This window comes from Heteronotia binoei, chromosome 4, assembly GCF_032191835.1.
Source record: "Heteronotia binoei isolate CCM8104 ecotype False Entrance Well chromosome 4, APGP_CSIRO_Hbin_v1, whole genome shotgun sequence".
Lineage (NCBI taxonomy): Eukaryota > Metazoa > Chordata > Lepidosauria > Squamata > Gekkonidae > Heteronotia > Heteronotia binoei.
This window is the reverse complement of record NC_083226.1, coordinates 155,059,539-155,081,125: the sequence shown is the minus strand read 5'-3', so window position 1 is coordinate 155,081,125 and position 21,587 is coordinate 155,059,539. Positions and strand designations below refer to the sequence as shown.

General features: G+C 43.7%; 1 protein-coding gene across 1 annotated transcript in view; it reads right to left on the bottom strand.

Annotated features, from left to right (window-relative positions):
• The window catches only part of LIFR (LIF receptor subunit alpha), a 62,517-nt gene extending 41,377 nt beyond the window's left edge, over window positions 1-21,140 (bottom strand). The window contains exons 1-7 of the mRNA XM_060236593.1: window positions 21,122-21,140; window positions 12,851-13,014; window positions 10,014-10,191; window positions 7,307-7,591; window positions 4,823-4,955; window positions 3,324-3,487; window positions 1,217-1,362 (exon numbers count right to left, since the gene is read on the bottom strand). Coding sequence (XP_060092576.1) covers window positions 1,217-1,362; window positions 3,324-3,487; window positions 4,823-4,955; window positions 7,307-7,591; window positions 10,014-10,191; window positions 12,851-13,014; window positions 21,122-21,140 — 1,089 coding nt within the window. The remainder of the gene's footprint in view (window positions 1-1,216; window positions 1,363-3,323; window positions 3,488-4,822; window positions 4,956-7,306; window positions 7,592-10,013; window positions 10,192-12,850; window positions 13,015-21,121) is intronic.
• Between the last annotated feature and the right edge of the window lie 447 nt (window positions 21,141-21,587).

Here is a 21,587-nt window from a genome sequence, read left to right as displayed (position 1 = left end):
ATCTGGCCACAGAGACCTTAATGGAAAGTCCATTCCACATTTTCTTTGCAGCTTTGCAAGCCTAGAACTGCTTACCGCTTCAGCCTGCAAAGACAAGAAAAAAGGAGCTGGGTACTTCAGCAGCCTTGGAGCTTCAAAGATTTGAGGACAGGAGTGAGGACAGGGGAGAAGAGAGCCCTACAGACCTGATTAAAGCCCTGGGCTAGGTGGTTCTGGCCCGATGGCTGAACATTTGACACCCCTGCTTAAGAACCCTTCTATGTGCACAGTGTTAAAAAAAAATGGTGGGGAAGCCAAGATGTCTCAGGTCATGATCTTAAGACCTTGTTACAGAATCCCCCCCCCCACACACACACACACTTTACAGGGGTTTTCAGAGAGGGGTTGTTTGATTAAGTGAAGACTTCCAAAGCTTCCACATTGTATCAGGCCATTTTGGTTTGTCCTAATAAAAAGGCTGGCATCATATCTGACTTCAGTGGAAAGAAGAAATCTTAGAAGGGCATTTGCCTTAGCTAGATGTTCTGCCCTTCTATCTGCAGTTATGCAAGGCAAGTACAATAAAATCCCTTACTCTGAAAGGCTCTGCTCATGCCCCTTAATCGAGGTAGAATTTGTAGAGCATATGCTTTTCAGTTGCCCATATTATAGGGAGGCTCGTTTTAGAATTATTACTCCATTAGTTGACAGAACTAATTAGTTGACAGAACCTGGTTATATTAATACTAACAAAGCAAGACTTTATTGGCTCTTATCAGATAAGAATCTAGAGATTACATATACAGTCGCTGAGTTCTGTGCATCAATCCTTAGACTGCGGGATTTGCATTTTAAAGGTTCTTAAACTTAGATTTTTACTTTGTATATTATATCTGTTTTTACTTCTCCATATTATGTTTATACTGTATCCTGCTCTTGAGACTGTAATAAACTATGATGGTGAAAGGTATTACACAGCTTCTGTTATCTGTTTATTTTGGATATTTTTATACTGCCCTCTTCAGAGTCCTGCTAGAGGCAGTTTACAAAGGAAAACCTCAGTATTAAAATATCCAAGTCATTAAAGTGCACAAGCCATTAGACATAAGCAGTACGAAAGCTATCCATAAAAGAGATCAGGCCATTAAAAAGCTAATCAGATTAATCCCCCTGGTGTTTAAAACAGGAGGCAGGTGGCTAATCACACACACACCAATTCAAAGCAAATGGTACCTACCAAAAATTCTGTGGTCTCTCTATTTTTAATTCGAATCATACACTGAAGCATAATTGGTGTCAAATTGCCAGAGAGACGCCAGGACAGAGTGACGTGAGTTGCGTTATTGTCAGTCACAGTTAATGCTGTAGGGGCTGATGGAAGAACTAAAGGGAGGAAAAGATCAATGGATCAGAGGAAGGAACATAAGAACATAAGAGAAACCATGTTGGCCAATGGCTCATCCAGTCCAACACTCGGTGTCACACAGTGGCCAAAAAAACCCAGTTGCCATCAGTAGATCCATCAGTGGGAACAGGACACTAGAAGCCCTTCCACAGTGCCCCCTCCCCCCCTCAGCACCAAGAATACAGAGCATCACTGCCCTGGACAGAGTTCCAACAATACGCTGTGGCTAATAGCCACTGATGGACTTGTGCTCCATAAGTTTATCCAAGGAAATACAGCTAGGACATTTACACAGCTGACCATAATCTTTCTGGTTTTGGGAGTCAGGGTGCAAAAGAGCCAATATAACACCTGTGGCAGGTTTAATAGAAACCACTGCCTTCCTTTTATTCTGTGGATACTTGTTGAAGGGGGTCAATTAAGTAAGACTTCCTCCTATGACATCTGACTACTGACATACAGAAGAAGGCCAAAGATTTATATCCCACCCTTTTCTCTGAATCAGAGTCTCAGAGCGGCTTACAATCTCCTTTATCTTCCTCCCCCACAACAGACACCCTGTGAGGTGGGTGGGGCTGAGAGGATTCTCACAGAAGCTGCCCTTTCAAGGACAACTCTGAGAAAGCTATAACTGACCCAAGGCCATTTCGGTAGCTGCAAGTGGAGGAGTGGGGAATCAAACCTGGTCCTCTCAGATAAGAGTCTGTGCGCTTAATCACTATACCAAACTGGCTCTTCAAAGTCCTCACTTGCCATCAGGCTGGCTCATGACACCCACCCAAACCTGTGTGTTACAAGAGGGGTCAGCTTTATTCTACAGAAAACACTGTTTTGGTAAAAGTGAAGGAAAATAACAGGTACTTTGTTAGACTACAAGTAAATTGTCTCAAGTTTTGTCCCTTGTTTTTTGCTACACTAAGTGCAAACGTAGAGAAGCACAGCTTTGAACAGAAGACTACTATCTAATTAACTGGAAAGGTAGCACGAGGTCTATATTAGTTGGGGGGGGGGCACAGGAAAGGAAAGGAAGGTCCCCTGTGCAAGCACCAGTTGTTTCCAACTCTGGGAAGACGTTGCTTTCACAACGTTTTCACGGCAGACTTTTTAAGGGGTGGTTTGCCATTGCCTTCCCCAGTCATACACTTTCCCCCCAGCAAGCTGGGTGCTCATTCCGACCTCGGAAGGATGGAAGGCTGAGTCAACTTCGAGCTGGCTACCTGAAAACCCAGCTTCCGCTGGGGAGTACAGAGAAAGCCTAAAGATATGAATGAAGTGCTTGGTTTTTTTTTTTAAGGTTTCGAAGGGGAAAAACTGATTTCTGAATAAATGCTTCCTCTTGTGTGCACCCAAAATGGACTAATATTTTGTTGGAACTCAGTCCTAAAATGGCTGACTGACTCCATCTTAGTAATAGTAAATGTTGTTTCTGCAATGTTATGCTGAGTCATGCTGCATCATGGTCCAGCTGTTACCTGTTACTGAGGTAAGGTGGAATGACCTCACCTGAAATTAGGCTTTGTGCTGACTCACAGAGCTGATGCAACCTCTGGTGAGCTTGCATCATTGATGTGTGTATTTAGGGAAGCTCAGTGAGCTTGCTCTGTCTGCCTGTAAGGATTGTGGGTACTGTGAGGCTCACTGTCTGGGTGGCAGCAAACACTGCTGGTGTTGGATCCTATGCTACTGTGCTTGGATCGTGCTGTGTATACTTACTGGTGTATACTGTTATCTACTGGAGTGTGTACTGATTACTGTGTATGACCTTGGCCTGGCAACGACTCTGAATATTGGATACTATCCTGGTAATATATTCTACCATTGAATATAGTTATCTCTCTTGTCTATTAATTCCTGTGTTTGCCTGTCCCTCTCCCTCAGTGTTTTCTGCTGCGTGCAAAATTCTCTAACATATTTTGGTGCTAAATATAAAAAAACTCACCTCTATAATTTATATCAATTAAAATAGAGGATTCCGATTGACCAAGAGGATTGACCCCATGAACTGTAAAGTTATACATTCTCTGACCATCGAGAACTGGAAAATTACAGCGATAGTATTGAGGATAGTCATTTTTATTATATGTAACATTTTCCCCAGATATACTGCAAAATTTAAAAACAAGAAGGCGAGAATTAATTTCAGTTCTCAACAATGCATTTGGTAACAACCTTCTATTATCCACTCAAAAGGCAATATAATTAGAATATATCAGAATGGATTAAAGAAAATTAACACACATTCATTCTAGAAAGTATAGCTTTCTGGATCCCGGCTGTAACCTGTCAGAAGACCACAGTGATGGCTGCCAATCTTCCCAGCTTTTCCCTTTCCCCAGCAGTCCTTTCTCAGCCCATGACAGTTTATTCCTGGTGGAGCTGAAGGGCCCATTCAGGGTAAAAGTCACATGGCTCAAAAGAACAGAATCCTTCCCTTCTGCCTTCTCCATAAGTGGTGTTCTCCCTCCCACTACAGGTTCCTGATCCACATGACTATAACACTATCCAGGTTCCACAACCTCTGGAATAAACTTTCCTGGAGCTGGAAAAAACTGCTGGAGGAAAGAGAAAGCCAGTAAAAATTTGCAATCCTTACACTGGATCCAATGCAGTGAAATGAAGGCGTCAGCAGTGCCCCAAAAAAGCTCAGACCCTGCCACCCCGACCTGTCCAGGCAAGCCCACTCTTGTCAGATTGTGGAAGCTAAGCATGGCTGACGTTGGCAAGTATGTGGATGGGAGCAGGGGTGAAATTCTAGCAGGAGCTCCTTTGCATATTAGGCCACACACCCTGATGTAGCCAATCCTCCAAGAGCTTACAAAAAAGAGCCTTGTAAACTCTTGGAGGACTGGCCATATCAGGGGCATGTGGCCTAATATGCAAAGAAGCTCCTGCTAGATTTCCACTCCTGGATGGGAGACCTCCAGCGAATACCAGGGTTGGGCAGGCTTACCCATTCTTCTTACCAAATATTTATTAATTGCCAAATATTTATCAAGCAATATTCAGCCCCATGAACAATAGAAAACCTCCATAAACAAGGTTTAGATTTCATGTTTACAGCTAGGTTCCCTTATTTCAGCCCATATGCCAGTTTCGGCAAATGCCACATTCTGAACAAACAATTTAAAAGGGGTACTTGATAACAGAACTCCGCAACAGGGATGACTGCAAAAATCACATCAGACTACATCACACACACACATACCTATTCCCACATTGGAATACTCATTCAAGCCAAGTTCTCCTTCCCCTCCCCAAGGCTTTGCAGAGGCATCAGAGAGCACTAGCCAAGATCCTCTAATGCGATATTAAAATGATGTTATATTAGAATCTTATAATTCATATGAAAATTATCATTCATGAATGTCTTAAAATAATTCCTATTAAATTATATTACATTAGAGAACCTTATAATTCATATTAAATAATCTCGATTACCTTTCAAACAAAGTCCAGTTCGTTCTTCGCCATGGACTATACAAACCAGTGTTTCTTCCCTCTCCCCATCCACAAGTGATTTCCTTCAAGTCTGACGTCTCACACGTTAGATTCTGTGGGATATCAGGGGGGTCTGTACAAGCAAGAAAAGAAATTATATGTGCTATCAGACACACTGAGCTTCAAGTCACAGAGGTTTTTAATGCTTTCAGGTCAGTAATATAAGAAATCCCACTTCAATGTGGTGCAGGTAGAAAGCATTGACAAGTCACAGCTGACTGGTGGTGACCCTGTAGGGCTTTAAAAAGCAAGAGACATTCAAAGGTGGTTTGCCATTGCCTGCCTCTGCGTAGCAACCCTGGACTTTCATAGTGGTCTCCAGGGCTTTTTTGTAGCAGGAGCTCCTTTGCATAATAGGCCACACACCCCTAACGTAGCCAATCCTCCAAGAGTTTACAGGGCTCTTAGTATAGGGGCTACTGTAAGCCCCAGGAGGATTGGCTACTAAAGAGGGTGTGGCCTAATATGCAAAGGAGTTCCTGCTTCCAAAAAGCCCTGGTGGTCTCCCATCCAAATACTAATGAGGGCTGCTCTGCTTAGCTTCTGAGATCTGAGGAGATCAGGCTAACCTGGGCCATCCAGGTCAGTGATGGGCAAACTATTCCCCCCATGAATAGTAACAGGGTTACCAAACACAAGGACCGCCACCAATGTCTTTAGAAGCTCACTTTTTATTGAGTGCAAGATTCTACATTTGCACAGAATATGCTATTACATTTTGTTTTTATTCTGCTCATGGAATGAGCTGTAGCTCAGACACAGCTAAGTAAACTCTCCCATCGGGGTATTGTTTAGGATCCAGAGAAGTATCGGCATGGCCCTGGAAGTTTCAGAAACCCAGAGAAAAAGCAGGTTGTGCAACCCTTGAACTTGTTCCTCCAAGCACTGGCAAACTTCCCACTGCAATAATCAATGGCTTTTAATACTTCCTTTGTTTTCTCCCTACTCATTATCAGGCCCAGCGCTACGTTCAGGCCCCCAGAGAGCCTGGACCCATTACACATTAGCCATGCCCCACAAGGCCTTGCTAGAAATATATTTTTTAGATTATCGGGGAGTGCCAAACAGACCCCAGCACCCATCTGCCTGTGCCGCTGCAAAGTCCAGTGGGCACAGGCGGTCCAGTTCTGGATTTAAAAACTTGGCGATACAGCACACCTAAGTAAGCAAGATGCCATGGAGGACATAAATAATGTTTCATGTAGGAGTTAGGGATATCCAAGAGTCCACAAGAATCATATGCATATCAGTAAGCCCTCTCCCCCCTCTCACAATTTCAGAAAACTGGGTCACGCTGTTAAAGCTCAACTGTCGCTCTAAAGGCTGATTTAGAAAAAAATGGTGAAAGCTCCAATTATGCTTCTTAAGATAGTAAATATACTATTAATGATGATGATGATGATGATGATGATGATGATGATATTGGATTTATATCCCGCCCTATACTCTGAATCTCAGAGTCTCAGAGCGGTCACAGCCTCCTCTACCTTCCCTCCCCCACACAACAGATACCCTGTGAGGTAGGTGGGGCTGAGAGAGCTTTTTACAGCAGCTGCCCTTTCAAGGACAACTCCTGCGAGAGCTATGGCTGACCCAAGGCCATTCCAAGCAGCTGCAAGTGGAGGCGTGGGGAATCAAGTCCGGTTCTCCCAGATAAGAGTCTGCGCACTTAACCACTACACCAAACTGGCTCTCCCTGGGCTAATGATCCCTGGGCTGAAGGAAGCCTGACTAATCACCACCAGGACTAGGGCTTTTTCCGTAGCAGCTCCCACGTGCTGGAACGCTCTCCCCAAGAACATCAGAGCCCTGCAGGACCTACCACAATTCCACAGGACTTGCAAGACTGAATTTTTCTGTAGGGCATTTAACAACTTAGGGGAGACAGCTGCGACGCCTAAGGACTGATAATATCGTCTAACGCCACTGCACCAGCATTATGAGCGCCATGACCACCAAAGCTTAGTTAAGATTTGTAATTTATTGATTTTATTGAATATTACTGCTTTAATGTTGTTGCTTTTATTGGTTGTTAGCCACCCTGAGCCCATAACAGGGAGGGCGGGATATAAATAAAATAAATCAATAAATACAGCATATTTACATGTCAGCTTTTCAAACTGTATTTAGTGCTGTCCAATCAGAAGTGCAACAAAGAACCCTGAAAAAACAGAGATATTACACAGCCTGGCCTTGGCGATCATGTACAGGTGGGGGGGGGGCACACCAACATGGCAGTCTATATATAGTATGACTGCAAGCTTTCCTTCATTAAATGCTCAACATATCCTTTGGGGAAGGGAAATCAGGGTCTAAGCTAAAAACCCAGTCCAGTTTCCCTCCCAAAGAAGACACCATCCAATTATTTACATTCCATCAAAGCAAAGACTTAAGATGAAAGTGTTAGCCCAACTAAGTACTTACAGCCTATAAAGATAGTAGCTCCATTAAGGTCATAGGGCTTTGTAACAATACACCATGCGTTCGACCCAGCTGGAATGCTCTTGTTAACATTTGGCACGTAGATCATACTACTCCAGTTGGAGAGACGGATAGGCAGGCTCTGCTCAGGTGGATACATATCAAACTGTATACTGCGTAAACGTTGATCGTTCCCCCACACACAGCAGAACTTCAAGTCGGACCCAACTTCCACCACTTCATCAAAAGGAAACATTCTAACCTTCTCGATCTTGCCTGTATCTAGGCCTGCAATGAACAAGGGGAAGGATCAGGGGATGGTATAGAGGGAGGGGAAACATCCACAATTTATGATTACTCCCTTAACTACCCAGATGAACAATTGCACATTTCATCTAGACACAATATGCTAAGAATGATTCTTAAACAAATTCCAAATGGAAAGGAAATTAGGTAAGAATAAGGGCTGCACGTTACCATCCGTCTTTGTCCCTGCAACATATGAACAGAAAAAAGACCACTTCTAACTTAAGGTAGTTTTCCACATCCCTCCCTTCTCTCAGCTGAGCAATATTAGACAATTTGATTTTGTTTCACCCACATGTATGTTATCTTGTTGAATTTCCCATTCCTTTTGCCTCTGCCCCAAAAGCCCCATTTGAATTTCCCTTCTCCCTTATACAAATCAAACCCGACTATTAATTTTTGCAACTTCTTCCACTTTCTCCCAGTAATTTTTCCCCTGGACTGTACACATTTCTCCATATTATGTGTGCATTAGCAAACCATCATGATACATTATAAATACAAATAGCCCATACAGTACATCACTTAAAAAACATATAAAAGTCATACAGCAACCAAACATATCTACAATACTAATTGTGAAAATTGAAGAAACTGAAACCAGTGTCAAAAATGTAATTAAGTATATAAACCAACAAAGTAGAAAAGATTCACTTATTGCTAATCATATCCCACATTTTAAATTACAGCTCCATTTCCTATACAGTATGCAGAGAGACAAGGAAGAGGACAAACAGATAAACACAGGGCTTTTTTTAAAAGCAGGAACACAAGTTTCGGCTGGCTTGGTGTCGGGGTGTGTGGCCTAATATGCAAATGAGTTCCTGCTGGGCCTTTTCTATTCGAAAGCCTTGTGTGAAACAATGGTGATGTCAGAGTGTGTGGCCTAATATGCAAATAAGTTCCTGCTGGACTTTTTCTACAAAAAAAGCCCTAGATACACACCTATATTTCTGGGGAGGGGGGGCTGATTACCAGAAATGGAGTGTAAGAAAACTGAAAATACAGGTAGTAGGCACTACACTATTTAAGGCAAGCACGTACAAAGAGAGCCAGTTAAAATAAAGGCTTTGTTTTTCCAGAAGTCCATGTGCATTGCAATCATATGTCTGCATGTTTAAGGATCATGGCCTACCCTTAGCTTTGGGCATATGCAGCTTTACCAACAATCCAACAAGTTCAAAACATGCGCCACACTGGCTATCAACCAGCTGACTGGTGCAATGAACACCACTGACCATGGTTACACAAAAGCAACATGGATCCCAACTGACATCTCATTTTAAATTAAAGACATGTTGAGGAGTCTGGAGGCCAAGTCCTGTGAGGGAAGGCTAAAGCAGCTAGGTATGTTTAGCCTGGAAAACAGATGACTGAGAAGGGCTGTCCTATAGAAGATGGTCCAAAATTGGTTTCTGTTGCTGCAAAAGGTCGGACCAGATCCAACATGTTGAAATTAAATCAAAAGAGCTTCCTGCTAAACATCAGGAAGAACTTCCTGACAATTACAGCAGTTCCTCAAAGGAACAGGCTTTCTTTGAAGGTGGTGGGCTCTCCTTCCTTGGAGGCTTTTAAACAGAGGCTAGATGGACATCTGACAGCAATGCTGATTCTGTGCATTACGCAGATCATGAGGGCAGGAAGGGGTGCTTCACTGCTTAGCTCTTATGGCCCTTTCTCACACACCCAAGGAAATGCTAATTGACACTTTGGGGTCAGTCAGCAATTTTTCTCCAGGCTAGTTTGCCAAAGGATCCTGGAGGTTTTTGCCATCTTCTGAGCATGGAGCAGGGGTCACTAGGGATGTAAATCAAGTCAGAAAGAAATCAGAACAGTTTCTAACTCAACGTTAGGAAGAACTTCCTGACAAAATGGTTCCTCAGTTGAACAGGCTTTCTCAGGAAGTGGTAGGCTCTTCTTTTTTGGAGGTTTTTAAACAAAGGCTAGATGGCCATCTGACAGCAATGTGGATCCTGTGAATTTAGAGGGAGGTATTTGTGAATTTCCTGCATTGTGCAGGGGGTTGGACTAGATGACCCTGGAGGATCCTTCCAACTCTTATGATTCTACAGTAATTCAAGACTACTGAGGGAGCAACTCAAGAGTAAAAATCCGCTCAGATGAATTTTGACTGTTAAACGCATCACTCTAGCTAGTGAGATGAGGCTCATGGGCATAAAATCTCCTGGAATACAAACAAAGAGAAAATTTTAACAAAAGCTATGAAGAAGCAAATGCTATGCAACCAAATTTTTTGTTCTGTCACTCTCCCAAAGCCAGTGACAATTTAGGAGTCTCTCTCAGCGCCTGGTTCCAAAGAACAGGACTCAAGTGTGCTGTGTTCTGCCATCAATCGGACATGCAAAACCTACTTTGCAGGAGCCTTCATACTACAGCATCTTACCTGATATGTTGGCTAACTCACTCCACTCACTCCACAATGTGGTCTGCCGAAAGTATTGCACTTGATGGTTACAGCGAATCTGGACATAGTGAGTGGTACACTCAAAAGGTAAGTCTGATGTCCAGCTCCAATAGAGGGTGGTATCTTTTTGACTAGTTAATTTTGAATGATAGGTTTCCTACAAATGCAAAAAGGAATATTACAGAAAACTTCATTAAAAGCTGTGCTTCTTTGCAACGTCTTATTGATGCAACGGAAGGAAGACTTGGGAAAGGGTATCATATTTTCCTATAAATTGTAACTGCGTAGAAGTGGTGGAGTGAGAGTGCCTTTTGTAAGTATGGGCACACTCTGAGATTCAGTTTGTCTACTGCTTTCCCTGAAAGGCTCGTCAACAATAAAGGTAAGTAATCCAGCCACTGGAAATACCTGTGCATTCAGAAGACAGAAGATGATGATAGTGGATTTATATCCCACCCTATACTCTGAATCTCAGAGTCTCAGAGTGGCTTACAATCTGCCTTATCTTCTTCCCACACAACAGACACCCTGTGAGGTAGATGGGGCTTGAGAGAGCTAGGACAGCAGCTGTCCTTTCAAGGACAACTCTGAGAAAGCTATGGCTGACCCAAGGCTATTCCAGCAGGTGCAAGTGGAGGAGTGGGGAATCAAACCTGGTCCTCCCAGATAACAGTCTGCACACTTAACCACTACACCAAACTGGCTCTCAGACGCTAGGACTGATCTGTCAATGGTTAGCATGCTGTAGTTGCAATTATCATGCATTTCAATACAGTGGTAGAGTCATCCTAAACAGGACTTATTTCTTTACCATTGCTATTCCAGCAGCTGCAAGTGGAGGAGTGGGGAAGCAAACCCGGTTCTCCCAGATAAGAGTCCATGCACTTAACCACTACACCAAACTGGAACAGCAACGACAAAAAGGGTTGGGTATCTAGTATTATTTTCTTTTAGGTGGAAAACCGGCACAGTATGACTTCACAATACCCTCGAGCCTGCTGATCTCATTTAGCTTCACTGACCTTCAGGTTTATGCAGGGATTACATCAACCACGGTCTGCTGGCACTTTTTGTCCTCTCCTTCTGTCTCATAATATTTAATCACGGTTCCCAAGATAGGCATAGCCTAACCTTACTACAAAATCTTCTAATAAAATATAATAATAGTACTTGTGTGTTGTCAAGTTGCAGCTGACTCATGGTTATCCCAGGAGCTTGGGTTTTTCATGGCAAGAGATGGTTTTGCTATCGCCTGCTTCAGCATAGCAACCCTGGGCTTCCTTGGTGGTCTTCCAAGTACTAACCATGGCCAACCCTGCTTAGCTTCCCAGACCTGGTGAGACTGGGCTAGCCTGGGCCTTCCCCTTCCAAAAAAGGATGAAGAAAGGACGCTCATTTCCGGCTTCTTTACAAAACCACTTGATAAAGTTTCCTTTGACTATCCTGCTTTCTGAGGATGCATTCTCCATATTGGGGGTACAGAGAGATACTCAAAGGCTATCTGCTAAGCATGCCTCTCTGTAGAGACAGGAAACCAGACAATCTCGCAAATGCTGATTACAGCAGTTGGAGTTGTATTTGTCACTGACAATTCCAACAACAATAAATGTTACTCTCTGTTAATGGAGGACATCTGGTCATTTCCAGACAAAGCCAATACACGTTTAGCTTCCCTGCAATATTCTCCCTTGTCTTCTTAGCTCTCCCTCTGCACAGAAACAGTGGCCTGTAAAGGACAGGTGAGTATTGGATGGAGACTTTTTTCAGCCCTAAAACAGCAACAGACTGGGTGATCTTGGACCAGTCTCTGACCGTTTTCGCACTAACCTTGCTTCAATGTTGCTTCGTGCCAGGCTTGTGTTTCTCTCTGGAGCAAACTAGCAATTTTGCACCCACACCACCATTTTGCACCAGGGCAACCTGTGATCTGCCATGTGGCAGAGAAACCTGAAAAAACAGGTTTACATTGCTGCGTGGCAAATTGCAGGTTGCCCCGGTGAAAATAGTCTCTGTCTTTCAGCCTAAATCAGTTCTCAGGGTTTTTCTGAGCACAAAAATAGGAGTAAAGAGTGCCATCCTACACAGATTTGCACCATTCTAAACTCAATAATTTCATTCCTCAAGGTTTTTGGTTGAGGCAATGGACGCCCATATGGGAACACCCCTCCTGCCTAAACCTGCTCAAATTTCCTTGAACTATCCATCTAAACTGTTGGCTCAAACTACCACTGAGCAGATTTATGAACCAGACATCTGACCAGACCCAAGGAATTAATGTCTGCCATCTTAATGTTATTTTAAATGGATGTAATTTAAGATATTTAAATACTTTATTATACTGTGCATACTATTGTGTGGCTTTATGCTATAACCTGCCCTGAGCCCACTTCAGCTGGAAGGATGGGATATAAATCACATTAATAAATAAAAACTGATCTAGAAGGCGACAATGTTGCCTAGGATGGCACTGTGACCTTCTGTATTTATCCTAAACTCCTTGGTGGGGATACAAGCGCAATACACATCAATTCAACTGATACAATTTTTATTCAGTGGATTGGAGATCCAACCAAAGGAAGGAGCGAATCCCCCTATGACTACCTAAATTGGGTATGGTTGGTGGAGTTCACTGATATAAACCATGAGGGACAGGGGCTGAAGTAAGGAAAACTGGGGACCAGTTATTGAAAAACCTGGCTGAATCCCACCCCATATATTCAAAGGCTTTCTTATATTTAGAAAGTGATCTATCCTATTCAAAGCTTGGGATGGAGAATAAACAAGGACTGGAACAGAAAGGTGAAGCAACAACTCACCAGTGCCACAGTCTCCATGGGGTCTTTACGCAAAATCTGAATTTCCCAGGTAACATCCGTGTCATATGAGACAGTGGAGCCGCCATCATCCCACTCCAAGGTCAGCGTGCGGGCTGGAAAGTCAGCAGTCAAGTTACGAATCTGTGGAGTCGGGGGAACATATTCTTGGAGGAGAAAGAACAAAGAAAAGGGAAAACCTGATTCAAAACCTTCAGATATCAGTTCCAGCAAAGAGAATCACTGAATTACTCTGCCTTGAATATTCACATTCACACAGTTAGGATTTTTAAAGTTCATATTTTTCTACATAAGGGAAAGTTTTTCCCACTGCTCTCCCAGCATGAAGAGGATTCCAGTTGGACAGCCATTTTGCTGCTAGAGACTTCCACAAAGCTGGAGTCCAGTGGCACAGCAAGACAAGCACAACGAGTTTTTTTGTGAGCCAAGAGCTCATTTTATCAAACACACAGGGATGCGAACTTCTGGTGATGTAAAGTGCCATACAAATGCAGCCGACTTATGGCAACTCTGTGGGGGTTTGAAGGCAAGAGACAAACAGAAGCAGTTTGCTACTGCCTGTCTCTCTGTATCAACCCTGGACTCCCACCCAGGGCCAGCTTGCCCACTAGGCAAATTAGGGCGCCGGAAGGGGGGACACCGAATTGGGTTCCCCCCTCCCAGCACCCTAGACAAATGCCTAATTTCAACCCCCCCCCCCCCCCGCTGCTGTTTGTCCACCAGGCAGCAGTGGGCCACCTTCCACGTCCCCCCCCCACACACACCTTTAGCTTCCTGTTGCCACTTGGGTGGTGAACCAGCCCTGCCTGAGGAGAACTTACGTATCTCTCCTTAGAGGCATATATTTGGACACAATAAAAGTACTACAGCAGTTGAAAAGCAGTCCGCCCACATTAGGCTGGAGCATCACACTGACAGCAGTAATTGAGAAACAAAAGAGACTTGATACAAAGAACTCCAAGCCCTTTACAATAAGGGATTCCAATTCTATGACCCAAAGTAAGTTGCTTAAGGCTACCCAACATGTGAATTCCATGCCTTGCAAGATACATGCTCAGTTCTGAAGGCATTTTTTCAAATATAAAAAGATAAAGGTTGCAAGCACCAGTCGTTTCCAACTCTGGGGTGATGTCACATCACAGTGTTTTCACAGCAGACTTTTTTTTACGGGGTGGTTTGCCATTGCCTTCCCCAGTCACCTACACTTTACCCTCAAGCAAGCTGGGTACTCATTTTACCAACCTCGGAAGGATGGAAGGCTGAGTCAACCTCGAGCCAGCTACCTGAATCCAGCTTCCTCTGGGATCCACCTTAGGTCATGAGCAGAACTTGGACTGCAGGACTGCAGCTTACCACCCTGCACCATGGGGCTCTCTCTCCTCCTCTCCCCATCTCTCTCTATATCTATATCATCTATATAAAGCTGTGTAAATAATGTGGCATTTTACAGGGTACAAGGTAAACCATGCAAGCAAAAGCTTGAGATAGCAAAGATAAGGGGAGTGAGATGATGGATGAAGTGGGGTAAATAGGAAGCATTTACATTCATTTCAGCTAGTCATACTTAGTCCTAGTTTCAATGGAGGAGGGAGATTTACAAGGCTCTGCGGAAAGATTCACACGACAGGAATGGCTGATTTGCGCGGGGTTTCCCCCCAGCAAGCAGAATTTGTTTCATGAGCACCAGCATAATGGCAGGGGAAAAGGCACAAGTTAAACATCTATGCATTTCAATGCAAAAGAGAACAAGAGACAGCAAACAGGAAACAAACGTTCCAGTTCTATAAGACTGAAAATTTGTCAAGTCTCACCATATTCAGGTTAACAAAATTTGTGGTGGGGTATGAGCTTTCATGAATAACTGCTCACTTTTCCTACACTAAATATAAAGAAGTGAGCAGCGGCTCAAGGAAGCCCCTAAAGGTAAAGGTACTCCCCTGTGCAAGCACCAGTCGTTTCCGACTCTGGGGTGACGCTGCTTTCACAACGTTTTCACGGCAGACTCTTTTACAGTGTAGTTTGCCATTGCCTTCCCCAGTCATCTACACTTTCCCCCCAGCAAGCTGGGTACTCATTTGACTGACCTCGGAAGGATGGAAGGCTGAGTCAACCTCAAACCGGCCACCTGAACCCAGCTTCCGCTGGGATCAAACTCAGGTCGTGAGCAGAGCTTAGGACTGCAGTACTGCAGCTTTACCATTCTACACCACGGGGCTCTCTCAAGGAAGCCCCTACCCTGCCACAAAATTTGTTGGTCTTTAAGGAGCTACTGGACTCTTTCCTGCTGCTACGGACGGACTAACACAGTGGCCCATCTTGATGCATATTCAGGTTCTTTTTCAAATGTAAAAGGCACAATCCAACCCAAGTTAAGTGCCTTATAAGGTCTAAGAGATTTCAAGGGGAGACAGAGCCAACAATACATATGAAATCGATGGGATGTGCAAGTGTTCCAACTCTGGTCTGAAGGTGTCCCAAAAGCCTCAAGGCAGAAAACAGTGTGTGAGTCACACAATTACAGCACCACCTTGAAAACCTCCACTGCTGAACGCTTGGAGAGCTAGTTGGAGGGTGCCTCACAATCACTCAGTTTTGGGCAGCTTCCAGATGTCAGAGTCAGTGACCAAATTGTTAAACAAAAGACACAAGATTTTTGTGGAAAATTCCCACTTGGCAGCAGCTGACTTATAATTCACTTCCAACACCCTAACTCTCAAAACAGAGTGCTCTCCTTTGAAGTTCTCCAACTAAACACTTTTCGTACAGAACAGCCTAGCACCAAATTTGGCTGTATTTGATGATATATATATGATACACACACATTTCTCATCACAGAGTGAGGTCAGAGACAAGAAAACGACCTGCTCTGCGTATATGAGATCAGAAACAGTAAAAAAAAAAAAAAAGAATTGCTGAGGGAGATCTAGTAGTGCTAAACCAAATCAAGACTGCACAATAACGTCGATACAATATACAATGTGCTGCTCCTTTTCATGGAAGGTGCAGCGAAAGGCTCAAAAGGAGATGGGATTATTTGCATGCTGCACATCAGTGAAATTCTAAGCAGAGAAGTACGTCATCTTAAGCTCAATGGCTTCAATTGACTTAGCAGGAGGTAACTCTGCTTGCCCTGACTAGCTCATGAGATCTCAAAAGCTAAGCACGGTCGGCCCTGGCTAGTACTTGGTTGGGAGACCACCACAGAAGTCCAGGGGTCACTACACAGAGCAGGCAATGGCAAACCAATTCAGGACATCACATTGCCTTGAAAACCCTATGGGCTGCTATAAGTCTTGATTTGACAGCACAATCCCACCAAACACCCTATTCTTAGGGCAGCACTGGCCAAATAATTCAGTCCCAAAGTCACCGATTTAATTCAATCATGGCTTGTCTCATAGCAATAGTGTCACCTGCAAAGCCAAGGGAATTCACCAGTACACAGTGGTATCAGGCCTTCTTTGCAACTCTGGCAACTGCTCTCTACGGTAGCTGTGGTGCAGTGGGAAACACGTGCATGACTTCCTCATTAACTGATTGGTTCAAAAACAAGACTTACCCATCCAATATGAAGATTTAAAGATTGGCGACAACATCAGCTCAACCTTACAAATATGAACATGACAGACTCTGAATCTTCTATTAAAAGACCTGCCATACTTTGACAGACTTTAGGATACAGAGATAATCAGGACTACTCTAGCACTAACCAGCATTGATTTGCAATGCTTAAAAAACCTCTCATCTTGCTATATGACAGAATAAGCGAAAAAAACCACTGAACCACAAACCACTATAAAAAATTTAACTATAGGGGTGTGGTCACACCTACCATTAAAAGTGGGTGTGTAGCGCTCAAATCTGAACTGCTGAATATTGATTCGATGCAAGGCAGTTCAGATGAGCATCCAAGAATGCGATTCATTCTGTTGTGCGCGATCAGACATCCAATACTATCACGCTCATTTCTTGGAGCATGCGTAATCAGATGGTGATTTCTGGGAGGGGAGGGGGTCCATTGAACATGCGCCCAACTGTTTGGAGCTGGGAAATCAAAACTTTCTTCAGAGGCAGGGGGGAAGGGCGAAAGTTTCCAGAATTAACGTTGCCGATCCAAACCACGGAACTGCCAGGAATTATTTTCCTAGAAATTGGCAGTGACAATGATATCTTGAAATCCTCCACATTGAAAAAAAAGAATTTTTTCCTGTTCTGAATAGTGGGATAACGTTTCCCCCCCCCCTTCGATCCTGTGTTGATTGGAGAAGCAGAAGCGTCACCTCAGATTCCCGGATGATCTGGCAATGCGCATGTCTGCTGGGGCTTTTTTTTTTTTTTTTTAAAAGGTGAGAGGCAGTATTGCATGTGAGCTGTCCAAACAACAAAAAGCCGATCTTGTGCCGCTGTTTTGAAAAAGGGCCGGACTTTATGTGCTGTCAAATTAACGTGGCACTGATCCGCAGCAAGTCGGAATGACCCTGGATGACGCTCGATTGCCAGATGTGCATGTCTGAACGAACACATTTAATCCGTCAGCCAGACAGAGCTGTGTCGTCACTAATGGTACGTGTGACCGCACCCTAGGAAACCCTTTTACTGCCTGTTCGTGGGAGCTATTATCTGATTAATGAGTGTCAGTTTCATTTTTATGCCCAGCCTAAAACAGAGATGGCCCAACTGTGGCTCTTTCACACATATTGTGTGGCTCTCAAAGCCAGAACAGCACAAGGGTGATGCTCTAGCACTTGCCCCAAACACTATGGTTTCAGGTTAGTGCTACAGCAGCATAAACTCTTATTCCACATTTTAAACCAATGGTGCATTACTGAAAGCAGCCATTACAAAAGGCCTTCCCGATGCCTCATAAGGGGCCACAGACAGACAGAAGTGTCTCCGTCTGCCGCAGAAGTTCACCGGGTGATCTTGGGATAGTCACACGCTCTCAGCCTAACCTACCACGCAGGACTGGTGGTGTCAGGATAAAACAGAGGAGAGGAGAATGATGCAAAACAACACACTGGTGAAGAAGAAGAAGAAGAAGAAGAAGAAGAAGAAGAAGAAGAAGAAGAAGAAGAAGAAGAAGAAGAAGAAGAAGAAGAAGAAGAAGAAGAAGAAGAAGAAGAAGAAATTGAATTTGTATCCCGCCCTCCACTGTGAAGAGTCTCAGAGCGGCTCACAATCTCCTTTACCTTCCTCCCCCACAACAGACACCCTGTGAGGTGGGTGGGGCTGGAGAGGGCTCTCACAGCAGCTGCCCTTTCAAGGACAACCTCTGCCAGAGCTATGGCTGACCCAAGGCCATGCTAGCAGGTGCAAGTGGAGGAGTGGGGAATCGAACCCGGTCCTCCCAGATAAGAGTCCGCACACTTAACCACTACACCAAACTGGCTCTGAAAGGTCAGCTATAAAGAAGTAAATTAACAAATTTATTTCCCAGAGGGTGGAAAAAGTCTGAAACTACAGGCCCTTGTAAAGGCCAAACCATCTTTGAGGCAAAGCCAGAGGAGCTGTTTTGTTTTTAAAAGAGGGAATCTCTTATCATCTCAAAGACAGCTGCACTGATATCTTTTTGCTTCTCCATGTGATAGCCATACCTCAACCCGGGGGTGGGGGGAGACAGAAAGAGAGAGACAGACAGACAGACAGAGACAGACAGATAGATAGATAAAATGTGAAAGACCCTGGAGAGCCGCTGCTAGTCTGAGTGGACAATACTGACTTTATGGAGCAAGTGTATGATTCAATATAAGGCAGGGTTTTTTAATTATGAGTATAAAGCAGCTTTATATGTTCATGTGTATCACAATAAATCTGATTCTGTGAAATCAGGAAGACCAAGAGAGAGGGTGGGGAGGGAGGGTTACATTAGTGCTTAGTTCTCATGGCCCTTTCTTACATGCCCAAGGAAATACTGATCACCACTTTAGGATCAGGGAACAATTTTTCTCCAGGCCAGTTAGGCCAGGGAACCTGGAAGACTTTTTGCCATCTTCTGGGCATGGGTATGGGTGGTGGTGGAGGTATTTGTGAGTTTCCTGCATTGTCCAGAGAGTTGGACTAGATGACCCTGGAGGTCCCATTCCAACTCTATAATTCTATGACAGTTTTGAAGCTGATACACTGCTCCCTTTCAGTACTAATAAAATAAATCAGCCTTTCAAAAGTTTATTTCCATTTTAAATGGTTTAATCAACTACGAAAACACCTAAAATAACTATTTGCAACATTTTATTTTAAATTAATTCCCAGCTGCATTCCACTTTACGCTGGATTTATGCTGACAGACCTCTCAGCCTACTAGCTAAATTGAACCTTCCTGTTCAGAGGAAGAATGCCTGTAAATACTAGGTAATAGTGATAAAGCACTGGGTCCCCCCCCCCTTCTCATCTGGCTGGCCACTGTAGAAACATAACAGTGGACTAGCAGGGCCTACATGGGGCCTACCCTTGAAGACTGTTCAGGACCTTCAACTGGCTCAAACCACAGTCGTGAGATTGCTGTCTGGCATAATTTACAAAACAACTATATCAGCAGCCTGGGACTTGGGCACTCAAGGAACCACCTTCTCCCACATAAACCAGCCTTGTTGCTAAGGTCATGTTTACCACTCTTGTTGCATCATGACCTGCAATAAAGTGGGTGGTCCCAGGCTGGACTTTTCTGTGGTACCACCTTACTTCTAGAACCAGCTCTCCATAAGTATTTGGCTAGTATTAAGGCTGCCTGAATCTATTAAGCTTCCTGCACTAGCTAAGCATATCTATCTTTCAAGACCTATCATTAATGGTACTGAGTGCCAGCATGGTGTAGTAGTTTAAAACAAAAGACTCTAATCTGGAGAACCAGGTTCAATTCATCACTGCTCCACATGAAGACAGTTGGGTGAACCTGGATCAATCACACCTCTTTCAGAGCTCTCTTAGCCCAAAAAATAAGTTTATGTCACCACCTACTAGTGTATGATGCTAAAATAGCTAGAACTTCAGGCTGCTAGACAATGTTAGGATCTCCTGGCTATACTACACACAATGCTATACGATACTTATTATTAATTAAGTAATTAATAATGGTGCTGCATTTGACCTATCTTTTTATTTTATTTACACATTATTTATAGTCCACTTTTCTCATTGGGACTCAAGGCAGTCAATAAAATCAGCCGGATGGGACATTCAACAGTGAAATAGGGTGTGGGCTATAGAACCAACAGACTGTTAGCATGACACATTAACTGAAGCAAAATTACATAATAGGGTCCAACACAGCAAACTGAAGTACAGATCACAGCCCTGAACAATATATCTAATAACTCTGTGGATCATTTTGTGCGGTGCTAACCCATTATCTGCATTAACAAGCCCTCTTTTATCCCTTTCTCACCTTTATTTTTTAAATTCCCTTGTCTGTTTTGCGGCTGGGTATACTAGCATTGTTTTACTGCTAATAGATTTTTTTTAATTATAGTTTTCAGTGCTGGTATGTCTTTTTATTCTTACCATGTTATGTTATTTTGAGTTCACAGTTATTTGTTTTAACTGCTGGTTTACTCTGCTGTTGTTTGCTGCTGGTAATGTTATTCAGTCAAAAGCTGAATGGCTTTTAAAGTGTGTTTTAAGCCACCTCAAGGACCTTTGCCAAAGAAAGCAAAAAATAAAGCATAAACAAGAAATAAATTCCAGGGCTGAAGAATCTTTCATGATGCAACTTTTTATCACATACTTTGAAAACCTCACAGGCTGCTGCTTTCATCATCCCCGTTAAAGAGACTGTTGTGTTCCCAAAGGAAGCAGTTAAAGGAAAAGTAAGATGTCCCCTCTAATTTACAGCTGACCACATCACTGGATTTTAAGGATAATCCGTGGCACCACAATGAGTCAGTAGCAATTATACGGCCTCTCCACCAGGACTTTGATGTGTAAGGTGCGGCCTACTCAGCTTTCAACTAGGAAAGCTGATCCCCCTAATACAGGCTTTCCCGCCTGGAATTCAGATGCCCTCAAAACCACTAGAGGCCCAGTCACGCTGGCGGTTGCAGTACTCAATTAAATGTACCAAAAATGCATTCAAAGGACCCTTCAAAACAGAGCCAGCTCTACAAAGAAGCAAGCTCCTTGGGCAGTATCTGGGGGAGCAGACTGCTCTCTCTACTCACCTTGTTCTCCTTCATCCACTGCCCGCACTGTGTTCCCCTAGTAAACTTACTCCCAGTCATGTCATTCCACTCCTCTGCCCATTCTCAAACCTGCTCTCACCTCCCTCCTTAGCTAACATGTCCTTTCTTGTTCTCTCCCCCATCTGGCCACTCTTTTCCTGACATGTATGATCTTTCTCTCATCTCAAAGATTGGTGGCATGCTTTCATTGGATGTTTTTATTGGATGTTTATGTACTGTTTTTCTCCCCAACAGGCTTATCAAATTGTTCACAATCTCCTGCCCCCCGTTTCTACTGCTGTTCTTCACTCCAACTGGAGCCAAAACGGGGGCTGGGCAGCAGCTCGTGACATCATCACAAGTTATACCCAGAAGTAACACCACAATGCTCTAGGAATTCCCTAAATCTCTATGGTTTTACCACAGAAACTGAGGAGCTCCTAGAGTGTTGTGACATCACTTCACACTTCCTTTTTGCTGCTGGTGGAATGAAGTGGCCAGCTGGCAATCCTACCTCCTACCCAAAGCACCATTTAGCTTCATTCTCCCTTCCTCCATTTTATCTT